The 19,918-nt window shown below is 49.5% G+C and overlaps 1 protein-coding gene across 3 annotated transcripts; it reads left to right on the top strand.

The window, feature by feature from the left end:
* The first annotated feature begins 464 nt into the window (after window positions 1–464).
* Window positions 465–18,595, top strand: ETS2 (ETS proto-oncogene 2, transcription factor). Of its 3 annotated transcripts, none has more exons than XM_064578816.1 (10): window positions 465–827; window positions 5,036–5,107; window positions 7,569–7,680; window positions 8,812–8,931; window positions 9,179–9,379; window positions 11,141–11,224; window positions 12,159–12,380; window positions 13,110–13,373; window positions 15,376–15,490; window positions 16,341–16,504. In XM_064578816.1, the coding sequence occupies exons 2-10, from the start codon at window positions 5,036–5,038 to the stop codon at window positions 16,381–16,383; spliced, it is 1,233 nt and encodes a 410-aa protein (XP_064434886.1). In that variant the 5' UTR covers window positions 465–827; the 3' UTR covers window positions 16,384–16,504. The 3 variants fall into 3 exon arrangements, with proteins under 3 accessions (XP_064434886.1, XP_045758398.1, XP_064434877.1); XM_045902442.3 differs by having other exon boundaries at window positions 525–827; window positions 15,372–15,490; window positions 16,341–18,595; XM_064578807.1 differs by lacking the exon at window positions 465–827 and adding an exon at window positions 1,333–1,600 and having other exon boundaries at window positions 15,372–15,490; window positions 16,341–18,595.
* The last annotated feature ends 1,323 nt before the right edge of the window (window positions 18,596–19,918 follow it).

Raw genomic sequence — 19,918 nt, 5'->3', positions numbered from 1 at the left:
GGAATGGGGCTGGAGTGAGCCCCTTATTACCCAAGCCACTCGGTGCCACCACCCCTCGGGAAAAGGGGAGGAAAGCTAATCCCCCCAGAAGAGGCTCGCCTTCTGATCTCCCCGGGCTCACCCGCGCGGGGCGCCGGGGCCCCAGTCCCTGGCCCACCGCGGTCCCAGAACAGCGGACGAGGGACAGAGCCAGGTGACAGCGGGCGCGGAGCGAGGTCCGGGCCGGAAGGAGCCGGCTCCGCCCCCGCTCCCCTCCCTTCCAGTCTCACTCCTCCTCTCTTCCCTCCCTCCTCCCCCCTCCTCTGCGCTCTCCCTCCCCTTCCCTCCCCTCCTCCACCCCTTCTCGGCTCTTTCCTTCCCCTCTCCTCCACTCCTCTCACCTCTCGCCTCCCCTCCTCTGTCCTCCTCCCTCCTCCCCTCTTCCTCCCTCTCCTCCCCTCCTCCACCCCTCCCCGCTCTCCACCTCCCATCTCCTCCCCTCCCTCCTCCTCCCATCTTCTCCCCTCCTCTCTCTTTTCCCCTCCCCCTTGCCCCTCCTCCCCTCCCCTCTGTCGTCTTTCCTCCCTCCTCCCTCCTCCCCGCGCTCTGAAGAGCGCGCCGCGAAGGGGACTGGCCGGTTACTTCCTCCGGTGGCGGCACAGACCGCGGTGCGGCCCCATCCTCGAGCTCCCGGAGCCGCCGGCCTGCCCCCGCCCAGCTTCCCGGCTCCCGGCCCCCCGCCCAGGTGCCCGCGGCCCGGCCCCGCCGCCCCGCCGCCCTCGTTCGCGCCCGACGCGCACCGCGGAGCCCGGCCCGGAGGCGCCGCCGGCCCTGCCCGACGCGGCGCGGTAAGAGCGGGGCCCGGGGCTCGCGGGCTGGCGGGCCGGGGGTCCGGGAGGGCGCCCTCCGGCGCGGGTCCTCTCCCGGGGACCCCAGACGCCGGGCAGGGGACGTGGGTAGCCCCGAGGTCCGGATCCCGAGGCGCAGCCGGGGTCGCGGCGGGGCGGCGACTGTTCCCCGGCTTGGGGCTCGCTGCGGGTGCCGGGGCGGCTCGGCGGCGGCTCGGGGCGGGGGGCCCGGGCAGGGCGCCAGTGGGCCCGGCCGTGACGCGCCGAGCAGGCTGCGAACTTGGGCCGCGGCCGCGGGTGGCCGAGCGGCCGGGCAGGGCGCGCCCGCCTGTTTCACTTGCTTTTGTTTTTAAAAGGGAATGCGGGTCGGGGGGGGGGGCTTCTTGCAGAGGGCGCCCCACGGGCTGATTTCGCGGCCGGGTTGGGGGGGACGCAGCGGGGGGTATCGGAGGGGCCCCGGCGCGCCCGGCCTCGCGGGTGACTTACCCGAGCGCGCCGGGCCCGGTAGGATCGGGGGCGCCCGGCGCCTGAAGCACCTGGAGGCTGCAGCTCCCCGAAAACGTGCTCGGCCACTCCGGGGCCCGGCCGGGGGCGGCGGAAGGGGGAGGCTCCCGGGGGGCGAGACCCCCACGGGCGCCCCGCGACCTCTGGATCGGGGGTCCTCGGTGCGGCGAGGTGGGCGTGGAGCCTGTCGGAAATGCGGGTGTGGGTGTCCGTGCTGCCTTTATTTTCGCGTTCTTAAAGGATTTTGAATGAGAGGCTAACGTTTCTAAGTATGTGGGTTTTTTGGTTTTGTTTTGGATTTTGTTTTTCTTTTTCTTTTTCTTTTTCTTTTCTTTCTTTCTTTTTTTTTTTTTTTAAAGCATAGGAGACTTTTAAAATACTGGCCTGGATTCAGTTTCAGTGTAGCTTAAACTGGTAGTGACGAGCTACTTATTTAGAAAGTAGAGAAATGAGCAGTCCCCTTTGGAGATAGAGGTAATTTATTTTAATTCACCAGCAAGAGGTTGTGTTTGTCCTGGACAATGGAGGCGTCCGTGCGCTAACTGCCTGTCCGCAACACCACCAATCAGGGAGATAAATCTCCCAAGTTAAGGTTTATTAAAATTCTGAGTAATATCACAGTACAGTAAATGTTAGCACTGTGGGCCCTGCAGGGAAATATTCACTCATTTCTGGGGTTAGTCATTCCTCTCTCTAAACTGATAACTTTCAAAAGAAAGAGCAAACCAACCTTCCAGAGTGGCAAATGGGTTTGTTTTTGCTTTTGCTTTTCTGATTTACCTAAATACAAACCTGTGCTCTGATCTCTCACATAAAGGATCACTCCTTCCAGGAAGGGTACTGTTGTTCGGCAAATCCTCTTTGTTTAAAATTTTACTGTTCTTCGCTCACACGTTTCAGCCAGGTTTTCTTTTTGTTGTTGTTGTTCAGAAGCAGCAATCAATAGGGCAACACCTTGAGGACCTAAATTTGAAATCGATTTGGGTAGAGAAACTTGACCTGTCTGCCACCTTAACAAGCTTTGTGGAGTAAAATGAGTGAACTTCAATTTCATTAGTTATGTGTCTGCCTGAAACCCAGGTGGAGGGGCACTCTGATTCCACATGGTTTTTACAAAACAAATTAAAAGCTGGACAACAAAAGAATTCTGTTCTGTAGCTAGTAATGAGAGCTCTTTATGTGGGAGTGGTAGACTGCCTTTTCTTCTGGTATTTATACCCCAAAACCAGGCGAGCTTTACCCATTGCCTTCCATACCAATTCTCTGTCCATCTCCGTGAGGCTGAAAAAATGTACACCAAAGTCAGCAAGTTGTCGGCAAACCAGACTTAGAAAAAGAGCTGACCTAGTGGGCTCAGGAAGGATCATTGGTAACAGTTAAGATGCCTTTTTATGTGGGTCTTCTGTTTGAGGTTTATTTAATCAACAGGTAACAGGATTTAGTTCATGAAGCTCAGACTTAAGGAGCATGGGCCATGGTCTAATAACATTTGTATGTGCTCTCCACTCCATAGTGATGTGGTGGGAGAAGGCCCGTGCCTCATCATCCCGGTTACCTTCCCATGGAGCAGCTCCATGGGAGCTGGGGTTGATGCGCAGCTGGGATTGATGCGCACTGTGCCCCCTTAGTTAGCCCTGCAGTAGCTCTGTGATCCTGGGCAAGTCATCGGAGGTCTGTGGGCCTCCCTTGCCCTGTAAGATGCAACATCACTGTAAAATGTTACAACATCCACCTCTCAGAAATGCCAGGAAGATTCAGTGAAGTGGGAATGTGTGGTTGCCCAGCGTGGGCTTAACTCTTGTCAGTAGGATCCTGTCCGTTCAGGGATCATTAGTAGTGAATATTGATTCCTGAGTGCACGTGGATGACATGAACCACTAAGTGGAGATTCTGAGCCAGTGGGGCCACTTTGGATCCAGGACAACCCTTCCTCTGCTCCCCTCCTGCTCCATAGGACGATTAATTTATTGTCAGTGTTCTCCAGCCTTCACTGGCCACCATGATAATTACTCACACTCTGAGGGTTTTAACAACCTTCCCCAGTGCCTCTTGCCTGCTCTGCGTGGTAGACTCTCCTCCCACGCTGCCTCTCTAGCCGGGGGCGGGGGGTATGTGTGTGTGTGTGTGTGTGTGTGTGTGTGTGTGTGTGTGTGTAGCAGTTGGGAGGTCTGGTTTAGCCATAATGTTGATCATAAAGAGAAAACAAAGTACAAACTCGAAGGAGTCATGGGGAAATGTCCTACTTGCCACCTCCAGTAAGCCCTATCAATTGCACAATATTTTAATTACTCAGAGTTCCTGGTTGTAACAGGTGGCAGCACCCAGGGTAGATTATGGGGGAAGACAATGAGGGGGGCCCTGTAAAGCTGCCCATAGACCTTCGGTTTCAAAGCCGGGAGGCTGGCTGGTGAGGCATGCCCCATGGGGTAAAGGTTACTATCGCTGATGCTAGCCCAGCTTCTTCGAAGATGAGTTTTAGTTTTAGTTGCTCCGTATTTTCATATACCACTCTGGTGGCATTATCTTGGTGCCTTTCTTACTTATTAATATAGAATTTACCCAGCCAGCCCTATGTTAGGTCTCCAAGTTCAGTTTTCTGTCTCCAGCAGGGTCCAATTGCAAGCCACGTAAAAACTCTAAGTTCTCTAATAGCTACACTCAATATAGGAAAGTAAGTGAAGTTAATTTCCATATATTTCAATTAACTAAATACATTCGGAATATTATATAAACATGCAGTAAATATAAAGTCATGACTGAGATACTTTACTTTTTTTTTACACGATCTTTGAAACCTTGTGTATTTTACATGCAGAGCTCATCTCAGCCCATCTTAGTCATGTGCCAAGTGCTTGGTAGCCACAAGTGGCCAGGGGCCACCGCACTGGTCAGCGCAGGTCTGTCCAGCAGAGGCCCAGACTCTATCAAAGCAAGTAAGACTGCTCTGTGATCAGCATTACTTGCCCTTGAAGAAATGCACAGCTGAGCAACACACACAGCAGACCTATTTCGAGTTTGTGTAGTCCACACAGGAGGGTTTGGGAGAGGGCAGGGGGTTTGGCCTGAAGCCGTGCTTCTGGGAACCTTTTCTGTCCTCTGGGAGTGCTTCCTCACAGCTTAGGGAGAGGCTAGGACTTCAGAGGCTCTTTCCAGCGTCCTGACCTGGATCTGGATCCACCAGGAGTTCCCAGGTTGAGCTGACTGCCTCTTCTTACCCCCGCCCCCCTGCAGCAAACGGGAGGTGGCTAGTGCCTGCCCAGCAACTCCGCCCCCCGCCCCGAGGGTGTCCTGCACCCTGAGCCAACCGTGGACATGGCAGTGAAAAGCAGCTCACCCTGCTCCTGTCATGGGAAGACGAGGTCCTCCTGGCTCAGCTCCCCCAGCCAGGCTCCCTTGGGAGGCCCTGCCTGACCAGCCAGCCAGAAAGTGACTTTATCTGTGTGTTTCATCTCTAAGTGGAATTCAGGAGAGAATCAGCATTATTATTTAATTACTTAAATAGCATACCCTTTGTGAGGAGGGCCTAAGACGTAAGAACTAGCATTTAGGTTTGAATGACCTGTCTTGCTGTAGACCTTGACAGACTCCGCCAGAATTAGGGTTGATGGAGCCAGTAAAGACTTGTTAGAAATGTGTGTGAGTTGTTGCCCCTGTGACTCTTTCTTTATGTCTTTTCCTTTTTCTTTTTCTTTTTTTTTTTAAAGATGAATGACTTTGGAATCAAGAACACGGACCAGGTCGCCCCTGTATCTAACAGTTACAGAGGGACACTGAAGGTAAGAGAGAGCAAGTCTGAATTTAAAAGTTTTTAGAAAACATAGAGGAACTCAGTCTCTAGGAGGAAAAACCACCTGCTGGGTCCTAAAAGACTGGTTCTAGCCCCAGCCTTTTAATCTACGGACTGTGTGACTCTGGATTGTTTGCTTAATCTCTCTGGGCCTCGGTTTTCTAGTCTATAAAATGGGTCTCCTGGTGCTCGTTCTACTTGTCTTCCAAGATACGAAACCATTTAATTTGCAGATGGGGAGGCCTTTGTGGTTTATTTCTGAGACTCCTGGCAGGTGAAAAATCCTATGATTCTCAGTAGGACAGAGCTGGAGAAGCTGTCTCCACTGCCCTTCTGTTCCCCCTTGGGTTTTCCCAGGGCGATGGGCTGGGTGTTGAAGAACTGGAAAGGAAAGAGCTGAGAGGTGGAAGACCGGTGCCGCAGTGGGGGCTTCTTCCCTTCAGAAGGGCCAGTGCCCACGGGGCTGCAGGCAGCCTGTCGTCCCTGCCACAGAGAACAGCGTGCCTGTTGGCGTAAACCAAACACAGATGAGCAATGAAGGAGCCTTTAACGGTGCATAATAACCAAATTTCACGTAGCTTCTATCTTAGTTCCTTTTGAGAACGTTCTCGAGTAGCACAAACTGATCATTTCCCCTTTGCCTTCTCCAAATGTGACAGCGAGATTGGATCGTTTTCTTAGCATTGTGTAGTAAACACGTTTCAGAGCACAATTTTAGATTGGCCGCCTCCAGTCTTATAGTGATGTATCTCTGTCCCATTATATTTTCCTTTATAAATCCTTCGCAGGTTATTTGGGAGAGCCCAAAAAGCCAGAAATGGGCCCAGGCTCTTCTTGAGTATCATGAAGGTCATGAAACTTCAAACCAGAGAGTTTTCTGGTTGGATTTGGTCAGATGTTTTCAGCGTGGCAGAAACCGTACAAGAAATTTCGGTATTAAGTTGGCAGCCACACCCTGGGAAGAAAAATTCTTCTATAAGTTAGAAAGGATTTGATGATGCCCATGTGATTTCTGGGTTTGGAGAAGAAACAGTCGTTGCTGAAATGGATGTGTTGAAATACTCAGTGCGAATTTGTATTGTCTTTTGGCTTCCTGGTTTTAAAAAAAGAACTTCCAGTCAGGAAGGGAGAGGCATGTCCTTGGTCACCCGGGGAGATGCTGTGGGAATTTTAAAAACTGATTGGCTGTGTCACCAAAATTAGCCCTGAAGCAGTTTATACATCTAGAGGCAGATTTCAAACTTGATTGTTTTTTCCCTTAAGGTTTTGGCAGGTGGACATTATTGTCTTGGGCTCCGGGCCGGGGGGCTGGGCTCCCAATGATGTCATTGGGACATCATTGTCTTGAGTGTTTTCGGCGGAGTCCCAGCTTCTGCCTACCTTCTTACGTAATGCGTCATGCATTGTTCTGCATTTCTAAGAAGAAAGCACACAAACCGATTTTATTTGTAAATGTGTTGCACATTTTTTTAATTGATGACTTAACAGATGGGTCATTGTATTACACATAACATGAGCTTTCCACTTTATGTTGGAAAAATATAACCATCTTTTACGTTGTTCCTCAGCAAGTCAGGCAGCGATGAATCAAGACTATATCTGTTACTTATAAACAGGTCTTACACTAAAGGCGATCTCTTTTGTAAAGGTTAGATGACTTATCAGAGATCACCACTGAGTGTGGGGTTTATCTTTCTCTGTGCCTCTGTCCTCTTCCTCCCCCTAAGCTGTACATAGTTTTACTTGAAACCTTTTTTCCTTTGGAAATCTTTCCCCTTAGTTGATGATGGGGGGCAGGGGTCTTTTCAAAACCTACACTTTTGTAAAATTAAACCCTACGGAATGTTTTCATATGTATTATTATCTTCTGAACCATTGGAATTGATGAGAGGGAAAGAAAATCTAGTTTTAATTAAAGCGTTTCACAGTTAAACATAAAAATAAATGCTTCCACAAATAGTTGAGCTCACTGTTTTCCAAGTTTCATTCAGTCATCTGCCTTTGCTTTACTGCAGTGAGCTAAAACTGTCCTGCTTAGGGTCTGACTCAGTTTCCCTCTGATGGGGCAAAGGGGCCAAGTGTTTGGACCAGCTGGTCTCTAAGCCCCACCCAGCACTGTTCTTCTAAATTTCCATTATTTTTAGGTTTGTTTACTTAGTTTATTCATTGAAATTAGGCCATTAAAAAGAAATTCCCAGTCATTCTGACTCTGTGAGGTCAAAGCAATGATCCAGAGTAAAATAGAATCCTTTCCATCACTTTGACTGTAGAAGTCTGGACGGAGCATTGACTGGTCAATTCCTTTTATGGCTTTATAATTGCCAGTTTCATGAGGGTGTATCACTAAGATGACCCATGGACCACTTTTCAAACAGGTAATTGGACCACTTTTCAAATAGTTAAGTAAGTTTAAATATTAATTTCAATCTCCTTTTCCATCTGTTTCGCAGCGCCAGCCAGCTTTTGACACCTTTGATGGGTCCCTGTTTGCTGTTTTTCCCTCTCTCAATGAAGAGCAAACACTCCAAGAAGTGCCAACAGGCTTGGATTCCATTTCTCATGGTAATTTGTTACTCAGACTTGACCAATTGTGCATAATTTCCCGTAGTTCAGTTAATAAAAAGAAGACCGTTGGTAAGCGACAAAGGTTGGTGTCTTGAATCTTTGGTTTGAAAAGTCAGATGGTGGCTCTGAACCTGGGAGAAGACAGTTTTCCTTCTTTATGAGCATGAGGGTCCTGATGTCGTCCGCTGCCAGATGCACCCCAGACTGCCGGGGAGCTCCTGAGATTTCCAGTGGGGTGTTCTCATCACTGTAGCAAGCCCGGGCCCCATCTCCCAGGGGCACCTACAAAGCAGACCATGAAAGTGCCCTCTAGCTTCTCATTCTGGGGTCTCGTTATTCTTTAGATCATCCCCTACCCTGGAGTCTTGGGGCAACAAATTATACTTGCTAATATTTGCCCGTCTGCATTTACTTGTGTAGTTCTTAATGTCATTGTTTATTATTTTTTAAAGGGATAGCAGTCAGATAATGCCTATACAATTACTGTGATAGGGTTATTAGTTGGAAACATTCCAGAGATTACTTCGTCATATGAAGTAGGTGCCTAGAAAATACAGCCCGGAAAATTAATTAAAACACATAGGCTTGCATAAGCATGCCATCCTGAGCCGGTCATTTATCATTCTTGAAATTGCTGAGGGAATCCAGGGATTGCTTTTCATTAAAAATTGCAGATGTGCCGACTTTACACGTGCTAAGAAGTCCCTTTGCCTGCTGCTTACTTTAATGGAAATAACATCAAACTGTGCATTTGCCTCCCTTTAAAACTTCTGACCAAAACCATGTGCTTTCTTTCATTGTCTAAAAATTTTAAAAGAGACTTAGATAGAAATTTCATCTGAGGATAGTTGGGTTTTTTTAATGAGGTTTTGCAAAATAATTTGCAAAATAAAACTTGGGTTTTATTTTAGATTTTTTTTTATAAGTTTAGTTATGAGATGTATAATACTTTCTCAATTCCTGCTGCCCCCCCACCCAATTTTTGTTAATAGTTATACTCTTCTAAAGAATACTGTCAAGGTTTGTGATTGAAATTGTTCCTTCCTGAAAACTAAGCTGTTTCCCCCAAATTCTCTATCTGGTCTTGCCAGCTTGAAGTCCTAATGTCCCCATGGGGTTTCTTTCTAGACTCTGCCAACTGTGAATTGCCTCTGTTAACTCCGTGCAGCAAGGCTGTCATGAGTCAAGCCTTAAAAGCTACCTTCAGTGGCTTTAAGAAGGAGCAGCGCCGCCTTGGCATCCCAAAGAGTAAGTGCGTTCTAGTCGTTTCTCTGAGTCCGCGTTGTACTCGAACAACAAATCTGACCGCAGTCGCTTGAGCTGACGCTCTGACTCAGCACTGTTGTTGGGGTCTTAGAACTCCGCCGGGTGGCTTGCTCCTTTGGCCGGTCTCTGGAACACATCTGGACTTTGTGGGTCGGTCAGGAGTGACTGCGGTCTGACTTGCCTCCTCCCGTTTTCTCCCTGTGTTCCGTCTTTGCCCCCCTCCCCGCAGACCCCTGGCTGTGGACCGAGCAGCAGGTCTGCCAGTGGCTCCTCTGGGCCACCAATGAGTTCAGCCTGGTGAACGTCAATTTCCAGAGGTTCGGCATGAACGGCCAGGTGCTGTGCAACCTGGGCAAGGAGCGCTTTCTGGAGCTGGCTCCGGATTTCGTGGGCGACATTCTCTGGGAGCATCTGGAGCAGATGATCAAAGGTACCCGCTGAGGGGCTGGGCGCCTCCTCGCTGGGGAGAGCCGCGGCAGGGAGGGGAGATGGGGGGATCGGGGCTCTGTAATCCTACGGTCGGGGTTTCAAATTATGTAGAGTAAATTGCCGGAAAATGCCATCGGGGTGAGTCAAATGTGTGGCAGTGATTATAGGTTTTTTAATCCACTGAAGTCTGTGTCTGTGTGTGTGTGTGTGTGATCAAGGATAGCCACAAGGCAGTAACCTTAGTCACTGCCTTGGGCACAGTGATCTGATGGCATGCATCCGGCCAGTACGTGTTGCCTCAGATAATGGAGCCCAGCGAGAAGTCCTGTGTTTTGTGGCTCACCTTGTAGAACCCAAAGAAGAAAGTCAGCCTCAATGAAAGGGAGCCTGTATTCAGACAAACCCCGTGAATTTTACAGTGACTTTTCCTAAGACCAAATGGAATCCAACAACAAGAATTTCTTCTGGCTTTATGTATTTAAACGAATGCAGAAGTAATCGATACATATTTATACACGGACACTCTACAGAAACCGGCCATGGAACGAAAGAACTCTCATCATATAGAAGGTCTTGGTTTAGACCTTAAAAGAGGGTTGACAGCAGTGTTAAAAAATACATCCAGTTACAAAGGGAAAAAAAAAATTATAGTGAGGGATTAGGTTAAAAATATGAGAAAATTAGTTCTTTGGTCGAGTTCGGAGCAATAGTCCTCGTTCACTTGGTTTTAAACACTCAGTTTCAACACCGTTTACAGACTCAGAATCTTTAAAAGACCTTAGGATTCAGCCACCCTCTCTTTTGCTGTGGCTTCTGGGGGCCAAGGAAACTTAAGTTTGGAGACCCCCAAATTCTCCCTGAATTTGGACAAGTCTGATTGGACAAGTTTCTGGTGAATCTGTTCACTGGCGGGTTGGGCCTGTTTTGTGGTCACTCCGGGTGTCAGTCTGAGGGTCTGGATTTGTGGATGCGTGTGGCTCAGTGTGTTTGTAGGAGGTAAGCACACACAGAGAATGCTGACCTTTTCCTTTTCAAAGTCCCAGGGCACCGGGGCCCCCTTCAGGTTCCTGCGGCACTGCTGGCCTCTCTCTGGCCACACTCCCCTCACCCTGGAGAAACGAGGGGCTTGAAGCTATGAACCATAACCTCAAGAGGGCAGGAGCTGGGTCTGCTTTACTAACCCACTGTATTCCCAGCCCCCGAGACAAGTGGCACTTCATAAACATTTAACTGTCTGTGGACGGCACAGATGAGTTAAATTCACAGTCTAGATATTTAAGATTACGCAGTAGAACATTTCACTTGGCCAGTGACAGCATTCATTTTGGAAAACCTACTCTGGTTATTAGGAAATGCGTTGCCATCTCGAGTTTTTGAAAAAGACCAAATGTTGAGGCGCCTGGGTGGCTCAGTTGGTTAAGCGTCTGCCTTCGGCTCAGGTCATGATCCCGGGGTCCTGGGATCGAGCCCCACATCGGGCTCCCTGCTCCGCAGGAAGCCTGCTTCTCCCCCTCCCTCTCCCCTTGCTTGTGTTCCTTCTCTGGCTCTGTCCCTCTCTGTCAAATAAATAAATAAAATCTTTAAAAAAGAAAAAAAGAAAAAAAGACCAAATGACACCGAATGCCATCAGCTTAAATGTGAAGCGTAAATGCATTTAGTTATCCTAAAATAACCATAAAGCAGTAATTTAGAAATAAATGTTTTTTCTTGCATAGTTTTAACCTTGATTTGCAATCCTGTGTCTCCGGTGTCTGTTTTCCAGAAAACCAAGAAAAGACAGAAGATCAGTATGAAGAAAATTCACACCTCAACTCAGTCCCTCATTGGATTAATAGCAATTCACTAGGTCAGTCCAATCAGTTCTGCCCTGAAGACCTTGGTGTTAACTTTTTCTATTAAACTGGGACTCCCACCCCCCCCAAAAATAAATTTGCTGGAGGTCCAGAGGCCGGTCTCGGCCTGCGCTGTCCCATTGGGTGACCACACGTGGCCGCTAAGCTGCTGAGCACTTGAAATGTGGCTGGTGCACATTGAGACGTGCGGTAGGAATATAATGTGCACCGGCTCTGAAGAGCTTAATGGAACAAAGAATGCAAAATGCCTCCTTAATAATTTTTAAGATACTGATTACGTGTTAAAATGATAATTGGTAATATTGGGTCAGGTCAAATATTAAAATTCATTTCACCTGGTTCTTTTTAGTTTGCTCCTGGAACTACTAGAAAATGTAACGTTGTCTGCGTGGCTGGTGTTATCTGTGCATTGGCCAGTGGGGCTTCAGGCCACTGATCTTTGCTCTGATCTTTGGGGTCTTTCCTTCCGGTCACTGACACTGATGAGTATAGGTTATGGGGGGTCCCGCTAGCCAGCAGAGGGAGGGACTGTTCCCTTGTAAGTCACATACTGGGTGGCAGATCACTCCGTCTCTCTGAGGCTTACTGCCCTGGGAAGCTGAATGAGCCAGTGACCTCTGCCATTCCGAGAGTCACGTGAAGGCGTTTGCTAGATAGAGCCGTAGAGATGCTAACATTGAGGTGTCACATCTTGGCTCCGAGGCAGCAGGCGTTTTGGAAGGGGGCTTATTGGCTGAGAGCATGAATGGCTTGTGAAGAGGAGGTAGTGGAAAAGCCGCCTGCCAAAGCCCACTTTCCACCGTGGTTTCGGGGAGGGTTAGAGCATGCAGAACTGGTTGCATTTGATTCGGGCTGAGGGCACAGAGGGTCTCTGATGACCCCACCACTCCTGCTTCATAGCTCTGCTGTCCGGTTGCTCTGTCCCAGGCTTTGGTGTGGAGCAGGCAGCGTACGGCGTGCAGACCCAGAATTACCCCAAAGGCAGCCTCCTGGACTTGCGTCCATCCTCCTCGGCGCCCAGCGTGCTCGGTTCTGAGCAGGAGTTTCAGATGCTGCCCAAGTCTCGACTCAACACCGTCAGCGTCAACTACTGTCCCATCAGTCAGGACTTCCCGAGCGGGAGCTTGAACCTGCTCGCCGGCGGTTCTGGTAAGTCGGAACTCCCGCAGGCTCCGTCCGCAGGGCCGGTGGTTGGATTCCAGGAGCCACAGTCAGACGGAGACGCAGTCTGCATCCTGAGTGGCCGTCCGGCACTGTAACTGCAGGGGACGGCTTTGCTCAGCACGCGTGGGCTCCCGCTGTGTTTCAGGCTCGCGGCCGGGCACTGCGGGTACCGAGTAAGCGAGACAGGGCCCCTGCTCTCGCAGGTGGATTCCTCCACCCGGTGGGGTATTTTGGGAGAAGATGCAGGAACATGACATTCCTGCAGTCAGTAGCATCCCCACACCGAAAGGAAACCACTATCTTGACTTTTGTCCTCAGAGATGAGTTTTTCCTGTCCTTGGGCTTCATAGAAATGGAATCCTAGCGTTACGTTTTCTTTTGTGTTGGTGTTTTGCTCCTCCTTATGTCTGAGACCCAGCCATGCTGTTGGATGGGGCAGACCATTGCTCTCTGTACAATACTCCATCCCTCGAAGGCGCACTTGACCCACCCATGCTGCTGCAGATGGAGGATGCGGTTAAATAGGGCATCTGTCGTAAGAAACGAGTGCCTGGCGAGAAGTCTAGGACTCTGCACCAGCAGGCTATAGGTGGAGTGGTGGGGGTGTTGCAGCCCCCAGACCAGCCTGTGGGACCCCCCCCTCCACCGCTCGGCAGCACCGGATGGTTCGCTGTCCTGGAGGACTCAGAGTTTGCGCCCGGCTGTCTTTGCCAGGGAAGCCCCGGGACCGCGACTCCCCCGAGAACGGCACGGACAGCTTCGAGAGCTCGGACTCCCTGCTGCAGTCCTGGAACAGCCAGTCGTCACTGCTGGATGTGCAGCGGGTGCCGTCCTTCGAGAGCTTCGAGGATGACTGCAGCCAGTCCCTGTGCCTCAATAAGCCGACCATGTCCTTCAAGGACTACATCCAGGAGAGGAGCGACCCGGTGGAGCAGGGCAAACCAGTTATACCCGCGGCAGTGCTGGCCGGCTTCACGGGTGAGTGTGTCACACCAACCCTCCCCATCCCCTCCCCGCGGCCTGGCCCCAGCGCCGGGTTCCTCCAGGGTGTTTCTGGTCTGAGCACATTGTAGCTACAGCCCGCACTTGGTGCGTGGCTGTCCTCCTGAATCGGGCAGGCTGTACCCCTGAATTCTAAAAAGGCCAAGCTCATATGAACTGTCTTGCCCAGTGGTGTGGATGGGAATCCACGGGCCGCCCCCTCACCTGGGATGTGCTCGGCCAGCCTGGAGAGGAGCAGACGCGGGGGCCACGGACCTGTGGAGGCTTCAGCTCTGACTCACCCACTCCAGGAATCCCAAAGAATGTAAACTTGCCCAGGGAGGGACGGCAGAACCAGCTTCAAACAGTGCAGGGACTGTTTACCTTTGCTTGCTTCTAAAATCCATCTTATTTTTAAAATTTGGGCGAAAGCTATTTTAGGCGAGGGACAAATAATAAAGCCGTTTTTAGAACCAAATATTTCCAGTACTTTAGAGAAAACACCAAGATTTTTTTTTTCATTGCTTCATGGGTCCTTAAATGTGTTTTTTTCATACTTTGACCATATGGAGCCACTGGATTAAAAAAAAAAATGCCTACTTAAAATATTCAATAGGTTAAAATAAGAATACGGAAGCATCCATTTTTTTCTTTTCTGTTATCCCAAACATCCACAGGAATGGTCTTGTCTTTCATTTTTTTTAAATGTTTTAAATTAGTTAATTAGTTAATTTAATTATTTTGAGAGAAAGAGAAGCACGCGAGCATATGCAAGTGGGAGGCAGGGGGGCAGAGGGAAAGGGAGGGAGAGAACACTTAAGCAGACTCCCCGCTGAGCACAGATCACGACCCGGGGCTCTATCTCAAGACCCTGAGATCCTGAGCTGAGCCAAAATCAGGACTCAGACGTTCAACCGACTGAGCCGCACAGACGCCCCTTGGTGTTTTCAATTTTAATATTAGTTGCCATTTGTTGACTGTCAGCTCGGTGTGGTTAACTAGGCATATATATAGTTGGTTGTCCTTGGGACAGCCCAGCGGGGGTGGGGGCGCTCACCTGTTTGACAGGTGGTACAGTTGGCTCGGAGGTAGACAGCTCTCCACGGTCACACGGGTGACCTGGATGTGTCTGGTTCCAGAACTCCCGTCCTTGGTGCTTTACAGCCTTATTGCTGATGGCCATTGGTTCTTGAGGAACAACGCTTTGATGGGTGTGTGATCTAGGGCGGGGCACCTGGCCTCTGAGCTGCTCCTCATCTTTAAAATAGTTCTTCACAAGATGGTGGTTCTAAATGTTAATCCAGGAATGGTATATGGAAAGCAAAGCGTACCTCATCAGAGGCGGTGAGGCCATGGAGACAACCCTAAATGCCCAAGTGGCTCTTGAGTAAACCAAGTCTTGGATTAAGCAATTTGCCCACCGTCATTTGGCAGGAAAGCTGCAGTATAGGATTCCATGACACATGCCTCATTCTGTGGTGAAATGCGCCTTCAGCCACCCCCACCCCTGTCCCACTGGGTGGTTCTAGAAATGAACCCTGAAACTTATTGCATAAGGAACAATTAAACAGAATTTTTTTTTTTTAAGATTTTATTTTTAAGTAATCTCTAAACCCACCATGGGGCTCGAACTCACAACCCTGAGATCGAGACTCACCTGCTCCACTGACTGAGCCAGCCGGGCCCCTCCAAGATGAGGAATTTTAATGTCAAGAGTTGGTGGCCCTGAATTTTCTTCCAGAAAGACCCAACTCAGCTACCAAGGGCGTAGCGCCCCCTTTTTCAGGAGGGGGAGGGGGGACCCCAGATTGGATGTCTAGCCTCATGCCATTGAAGGGGTCAGTCCTGTCACCACGCTTGGAGTTGTGCCTTCACGTTGGCACCCTGCCCAGAGTCGGGGCTCCCATTCCTCAGTCAGCCCGTTTCATTAGAAAGGACTAAAGCCTTGCCGTACTTTAAATCTATAAAAACGTACAACTCGCCCCTTTCCCCCAGGAAGCGGCCCTATTCAGCTGTGGCAGTTTCTCCTGGAATTGCTCTCGGACAAATCCTGCCAGCCCTTCATCAGCTGGACCGGGGACGGCTGGGAGTTCAAGCTCGCGGACCCCGACGAGGTACAGCCAGAGCTTGGGAAGTCAGTCTCTGGGCTTTGAACCCTGATTTCATCACTCTGGGCTCATAAACTCGGTCCTCCGGGCACGAGGAAGGGTTCACCGCTGCAGATGAGTTCTAGGGTTCTGTGGGTGTGCACTTGGGCGTGGGGCAGACTTCTGCGAGTTGCTCTCTCTTCTGATAAAAAGGCACAGATGCTACGTTGAGGGTCTTTCCTGACCATCTGAATGCCGTAGGAAATGTGCTTTTTTCCCCTGGTGGGAACTGAGCCTCTGGCAGCCCAGGCTGGACTTCTGGCCCCTGCAGCTCTGTCACGCTCAGCTCAGGCACTCGGAAACCCCGGAGGGGAAGGCCGAGGGCAGACCCGAGACCCTCCCCTCCAGGACAGTGTTAGAGAACCCTGGGGGTCTCAGGCAGCCTTAGAGTGCAAGCTGGCGCCGCCCGATTCCCTGAGGAGGCAGAAGCCTTGAGGAATGCAGAATGTCCCATGGCTCAGAGCCGCACCCAGCAGCTGTTGACTGTGGGGCATGGAATAAGAAGCGGGGCGGACACAACATTTCCCTTGTGTCAGGCCCGCCTGGTTGGGAACAGTTGGCTCCAGCACGAAGCCTTGCTGCATGAGACGGTGTGGTTGGTGGGGGGCGGGGGGCCTCACTCTCCCACCTGCACCTGCCTCCTTCCTCAGAGACACAGGTGCTGAAGCAGACCCACCCCTGGAGCCCTTCTGTAGTGGTCAAGTTCTCTGGGGGAAGCAGCCTGAGACTCCTCACTGGGGGCAAGTCATTCACCTTTCCTTAACTGCGAGTGAGGAAAATTGCAGATTTGAACCCTTTCCACCCGTGTCCACTACAGGTGGCCCGCCGGTGGGGAAAGAGGAAAAACAAGCCCAAGATGAACTACGAGAAGCTGAGCAGGGGCTTGCGCTATTACTACGACAAGAACATCATCCACAAGACGTCGGGGAAGCGCTACGTGTACCGCTTTGTGTGCGACCTGCAGAACTTGCTGGGGTTCACCCCCGAGGAACTGCACGCCATCCTGGGCGTCCAGCCGGACACGGAGGACTGAGGCCCACGGGGCCCTGAGCTGAGCCGGCCCGGCCCGCGTGGGACTTCGAGTGCGGCCACGCGACCGACTGCTCCAGGGACCCTGAAAGGCGGGATCGAACGCGTCCAGGGGAGTCCCCAAGAAGCAGTGGCCTTATTTCACCGGAAACCGCGGCTTTTCACCCAAAGCAGCGTGGTTTCTCACTTCTAAAGCCTGCTGACAGGAACATGCTATTTATGATGCTATTACATTAGAATGGCCGAGAAAGAAGCACTGGGAAGCCGTCCTGGCTCCGAGCAGGCCGCGGGCCAGGAACGTTCAGGCCGTTGGATATTCTCCAAGGAGCGAGCATGTCTCGGGCACACATGTTTTTTGGGATTTTTTTTTTTCCATTTTCTTTTGCCTTTGGCCGTCAGGAATCACGAAGGCAGAAGCAGTCTCTGGTTCAACGAGGCGGAGGGTGCAGATAGTCGTGCCGTTTCAGAAGTTAGTTTGTATATATGACTGTAATCTTAATAATTGTTGTCAAAATCCTCTCAGAGTCCTATTTAACGAGAACTGTATATTGTAATTTAAAATAATTCTGTAAGTGTATTTGAAATAAGAACGCAGACATCCGGTGTTCACTGCGGCGTCCCGCGAGCACGGCGTGTGCCACGGTGGACGAAGAAGTTGTAAAGTGTGTATTATTTACATTTAATATGCCTACAGGTAGATGTCGAAGAGGGTCAGTCCCTGTTTCTGTTTTGTTTTGCCTGGATGATTATCTGGCAAGGACTTTGTACATTTGGGAATTTTTATGAAACACTTAATGTTATTATCTGGAGGCCCATCTAGCCTCTGCTTTTCTCCTTAATCGTAATGTAAAAGCTATAAAGCAGTATTTTTCTTGACAAATGGCATATGTTTTCCATTTCTGTGCATGCGTTTAAATCCGTTTATACATACAAGACTGATTTTATTTTTTAGTTCGACTGTGTTTCCCCAACAACTAACCTCCCCAACCAGCCATTTCCTTCCCATGCTCCACCTCCGTGCCCCAAATTATTCTGTATGATTAAAATAAGAATGCTATTTTTGGAAATAATGTGGCTCTTTTTCAGAGAGCAGGAGGGATTTACGTAGCAGCTACTTTTACTGCAGAAGTAATTCACTGGAAAAAAATGTAATTTGTAAGAAAGCTTTATTTTTATCTGCGCTCTGTGTGAAGTTAAACAGGTCGTACTGAGCTGAAGCCCGGGGCAGGTGGGGGACAGGAGGGGGAATCCTCATGAAGCCTCTTGGTCGTGAACAAAACACGACTTTTCCCTCACCTGTGGAGTCGTGGGCTATCTGGACACGATGCTGCTCCTTTCTGCTCAGTGCCCAAGCTCTGTGTTCTTGTTTTCGTGCCCAGAGGCAAAGAGAGGACAAGCGAGATGGGAGAATCCACCGGAGGATTCGAGATGAAAAAAACATGTTGCTCACCATGGAGACTTTCATGGTTGTTTCCAAGGAGCACCTGGGTGGGCATGTATTTGGGGAGCTTGGAAACAATCAAGCCAATGTGGTTTCAGGGCCACATGAGCCTCCCTCGCAATGTGGGGGACACTCGGAACCGTGGCTGACATCCCCAGAGAAGAGTCCGTCTGTCTAATGAGGCTGTGGGACTGGGTGGCAAGGCCAGCTGGGCAGAGCAGCGCCAGAGCTGGGGGACTCAGTCCCAGTACCTACACGAGACCATTTCCAGTGTCTAAGCACAGGATGTTTTTCTCAAGCAGGACATGTTTATCACTCAGACATCTGTTTATAACATCCACAGACATGTGACTGGGAACATCTTGCTGCCAAAGGGAATCTTAGCCATCGGCTCATTTTATATGGGGTTGAACCACATGAAATTGCCAATATTTGACTTTTTTTATCTACAGAGTTGGGCGGTTTCATGTGATTCAACCTAATAGTTATAGGAACTAAAGCCCATGATAAACCTTTGGTGTGGTAATGAACAGACTTAAGGATAAAGATTTTGTAATCTGGCCTTTTCTTTCTCAAATAATAAAGTATTTTGTTTATATAAACGCCTCCTTGTAAGGGTCCTCCTTTCGTCCCACCCCAACAGGGAGGGAGGAGGGGAGGTGGAGTGAGGATAGCAAAGCCCAATCCATTGTCCGCGCTGCCCCCCGCACCGCCCTCTCCGGTAGCTTTCAGTCTATTGAGAATCACATCTCCATTTGACTGGTTTTACACATGGGGTCACCCAGCAAATCGTGACCAAGCTGCAACCCAGCTGTGAGCTCTTCCTGAAGGAAGCCCCAAAAAGTGTTGCCTTCAACCGAAAAATTTTTTAGGAAGGGATTAGAATAGAAAGATGCAGGCGTCTTGTCTTTGCCAGGGGATTGGCAGAGCTAACAGAAGAAATTGTAAGGATGCTTCAGTGAGGAACCCCAGTAGGGTTTTTGAGGTTCAGAAACTTTTCTCCAGGATGCCTGATATTGCTGAGCTGACTTACTAGAGGTGAGGGTGATGGTCCTGGGATACAGGTTCTCAAACACACTTCAAATTTAGTGAGGATGCCAACAAACAGGTGGGTTATATCAGAGGTGTGCTGGAGGCCCCTCCCCACGGGCTGGCGAGAACAGATCCCTTCCCCACTTTGCATCAGTGATGTGTTGGTATCTTGAATGTGATTGTGGTGAGAGTATGTGCACCATGAAAATCAGCAGACACTACAAATCAGGGCTCCCCTCAAGCCCCCTCAGGGAGCTGGTTCTTAAACATTTACCAGAACACCACTGGTCATCAGTGTTCACCGTATTAGAAATTAGAACACATTTTAAAATACAATTCCTTTTTAAAATAACATTAATGCTTTTATGGAAAATAACTTTTCCCAAAAAAGTGAGTGTGGCATTGTTTTACATGTTTTCAAATTCCTTTAATGTCTGGTTTAAAAGAAGGGAGCTGGGTTCTTATATTTTCTTCTGCATTTTATCTTGTGATACATTTTGAAAGAAATCAAGTCTCACACAGATATGTAATTGGAACAGAGGAGTATTTGGGAGATGTTTGGGATAATTGTGGATATTGTTTCATACTACACCAAACCTGGCAAATGGAATTTTCTTAAAAGTTCATTGCAGTTGGAATATGAAACCATATCAATAAACTTTCCTATGGTTATAATAAATTCCATTGGTCTGTCTTCCACTTTGAATAGATCTTTTACCCATGTGTGATTTTGTAACATCATGCATTAGTCATTTGGAAAATATTGCTTCAAAATGTTGACACATTTCAACATCTAATATCAAATGATCACCTTAGTTACTATCCTCACCAATTTCACCAGAAAAGTATTAGGAATCTATCAAGCTCACAGTGGCAGATGTAAACTTTCAAAA

Source organism: Mirounga angustirostris, unplaced genomic scaffold (genome assembly GCF_029215605.1).
Source record: "Mirounga angustirostris isolate CCGP_5_RB_7025 unplaced genomic scaffold, mMirAng1.0.hap1 SCAF_1, whole genome shotgun sequence".
Lineage (NCBI taxonomy): Eukaryota > Metazoa > Chordata > Mammalia > Carnivora > Phocidae > Mirounga > Mirounga angustirostris.
Note: the sequence above shows the minus strand (reverse complement) of the source record. Positions and strands in the feature narration are given on the sequence as shown.